Source organism: Protobothrops mucrosquamatus, unplaced genomic scaffold (genome assembly GCF_001527695.2).
Source record: "Protobothrops mucrosquamatus isolate PMUCROS unplaced genomic scaffold, P.Mucros_1.0 scaffold4912, whole genome shotgun sequence".
Lineage (NCBI taxonomy): Eukaryota > Metazoa > Chordata > Lepidosauria > Squamata > Viperidae > Protobothrops > Protobothrops mucrosquamatus.
Genome location: NW_015390797.1, coordinates 25,308 through 28,330, shown reverse-complemented (window position 1 = coordinate 28,330; position 3,023 = coordinate 25,308). Strand labels below are relative to the sequence as shown.

At 42.6% G+C, this 3,023-nt stretch overlaps 1 protein-coding gene across 1 annotated transcript in view; it reads right to left on the bottom strand.

Annotated features, from left to right (window-relative positions):
• Positions 1-2: 2 nt before the first annotated feature.
• The window catches only part of LOC107299436 (zinc finger protein 260-like), a gene marked incomplete at its 3' end in the record, with an annotated part of 27,768 nt that continues 24,747 nt past the window's right edge, over positions 3-3,023 (bottom strand). Inside the window, exon 5 of the mRNA XM_029286777.1 lies at positions 3-499. Within this exon, the coding sequence (XP_029142610.1) occupies positions 3-499 (497 nt within the window). The remainder of the gene's footprint in view (positions 500-3,023) is intronic.

The following is a 3,023-nucleotide window of genomic DNA, read 5'->3' as shown; positions in this document are numbered from 1 at the left end:
ACATTCCATGCATTTATACGGTCTCCCCCGAGTATGGATCCTTTGATGAACACTAAAATGTCCTTTCTCAATAAAGGTCTTTCCACATTCCATGCATTTATATGGTCCCTCCCCAGTGTGGATCCTTTTGTGATGATTAAGTGTTGCTTTCTGGATAAAAGTCTTTCCACATTCCATGCATTTATACGGTCTCTCCCCATTGTGGATCCTTTCGTGCTCATTACGTTTTTTTTTCTGGGTAAAGGACTTTCCACATTCCATGCATTTATAGGGTCGCTCCCCAGTGTGGATCCTTTGGTGGCAAATAAGATTACTCTTGCTAATGAAACTCTTTGCACATTGGGTGCATTTAAACGGTCTCTCCCCAGTGTGGATCCTTTTGTGACCATTAAGACTTTCTTTCTGGGTAAAGGTCTTTCCACATTCCATGCATTTATAGGGTCTCTCCCCAGTGTGGATCCTTTTGTGACGATTAAGATTACTTTTCCTGCTGAAACTCATTCCACACTGCATGCAGAGGCTCCTCTTTCTGCTCAGACTGGAATCCACCAAAGATTTTACAGAGGTATGTGGTTTGCGTTTCCAATACTGTTTCTTTGGTGAAGCAGGAGCGAAGGAGTTGTTCTCCATAGTATCTACAGGCATGCAGTTTTTCTTTAGTCTGGTTTCCACCATAGTTATGTAATTCAAATTCATGTTTTCTTTTTTCCTATATTTTCCTTTTCTCATTTCTTTCTGATCTTGCTGGGATAGGAAGCCACAAACACCAAGAGAAGTAGATGACCTATCCCCTCCATCTTCTGGCTGTTTTCTATTTAGCCTTTTGGTGTCTCTCTGATGCCCAAGGGTTAGTACTTTTAATTCATTCTTCTCTACTTGAAGTAGATTTAACCTTGCCTGCTTGCCGTTCTCATTCACAGAAACATCATCTGCATGGAAAAAAAGAGAATTAATATTCTGATGAGAATTTAGAAGGCTGAAGGAGAGGTGTCTCCCCCCCCCCCCCCGCCCCACAACATGTCAATCTGCGTTCCTGGTTTAGTAGAATCCACTTGTCCAGCCAGGATGTGATATCTGCAAATTGTTATCCAGGAGTTTCTTGGTTGTATAGAAAGAATGTTTTCAGCTAAAAAACTGGTTAAAGCTTTGGTGTTGATCAGTCAATCTATTCAATCACTTCCATGGAGTATCTAGGACATTTCTTAATTCTATGGTGAATACTTCTGCCAGGGCCTTTTAGAGAGATGAACATCCTGGTCTTACCCAAGGCAGCCATATTCCCAGCAATCTCCTGCATGACTTCTCTGCACAAGGCCTTCTGGCCAGAATCTAGCAGCCTCCATTCCTCATCTGTGAAGTCCACAGTCACCCCCATAAATGAATCAGAGCTCTAGAAAGAGAAAAAAGCAGACAATCCCAGGAAACAGTTGAAAGTTCTCTCTCTTAGTGCACACAACAGAAACACACAGCTGCAAGAGACCAAATGGACATTTTCTTTCAGGACAGATTTATGGCATCCTGTCCACATAGTCCTTTGGGCTAGGAAGCTGCAGCTGCACAAATCACGGCTTCCAGGTTGTAGAATGCAACACAGCTAACCATGGAAAGCTTCCCACTCGCCTGGGGTAACTCAGTAAGTAGGTTTATAGCAGAAAATCCGCTAGATGTACTTGCACCCCTGACCAAATTCCTGAGAAAACAGGATAGAGCCACTAGGAACTTCTTTCCTAGCCTATTTCAAAATATTGGTAATGTCCTAGAAATCCCAAGTCACTTGAACAACAGTTTTATTGTTACAGCCACTTAGTGTTGACTTATATGTGTTATATTTTTCTTGGTCTACTTACAGACACATTACAAGGAAGACGGGTGGCATAAATATTTAATAAAATAAAGACTTCTCAGGTGTGTTTAATCTTTTGTTTCAATTCATAGATTTCATTTCTAACTGTTTTAAATACTCTTCTTAATAGTATTAAGAAATATTAAACTCTTTCTACAATTAAATTACATTTCTAACTCAAAGTTCCATGCCTGTGAATTGTCTCCTGTTTGCATCTCCAGAACAATCTTGAAAGCCAAATGTGGGTGGACACTGTGTTCAAGTACACATAGACTCAGTTTTCGGTATTAAACACAGCTACTGAATGGATGGAGCTGGAACGCTACTATTCTCAGAAGAAACTTGCACTTACCTGGCAAGGTGGCCAGAGTTGGGTCCTCCTGAAAAACAGCTCCTGAATAGAGCTGGATCGATCTCCTCTGCCCCGGAGCTCTGCTGAAATCTCCTCTGTGAACGGCTCCTGCATTTGAAGAACAGCCTGATTTATAATCCATTTTCAGAGGATAGTTTGCATTCCTTACATTTTGCTTTCCTACTTGTATTTCCCCAACCCAATTCAGAGACAGTTCAGGGACTCTGCATGTGACTTATATTTCTGGATAAATGGGAGTTAAAACAGCAGGCTGTGTTTTCATGTACATAAACTATAAGGGTGTGTTAATTAGTTTGTTTCTGTTACTATTTTGGCATTATAGGGCTTCTTAAATGTGGCTCTGTATCAGAGGCCATTCACATAATCCAGTTGCTTCCCCTTATCTAGATTCAGGTGACAGCAGATCACAAAGTAAACACTGATTATTATGAAAGATGTGGATAATATCAAAGGATACAGAGCTGTAAAGGAAGAGAAAGGTTATTTTAGGAAACATAAGCATTTATTTCAAGAAGAAATCAATTCTTCAAAGGTGAGGAATTCCAGAAAAGGCTGCAGAGTCATATTTTTAATCCCTTTGCCTTCTTGATCACCCCCCCCCCCCAAATGGACGAAGCCCCGCACCCTCCTCACCTGCCCCTTTCCCGGCTCTTCCCGCTGGGCTTGGCTGAGGAGGAAGCCTTCGGCCAGGGCCACCGCCTGCGAACAGCTCTCGGCTCCGCACTCCCTCACCCAGCTCGCCATCTCCGCGGGCAGCAGGGCCAGCAGCTGCTCCAGCACCACCAGGTCCAGCATCTCCCCTTTGCT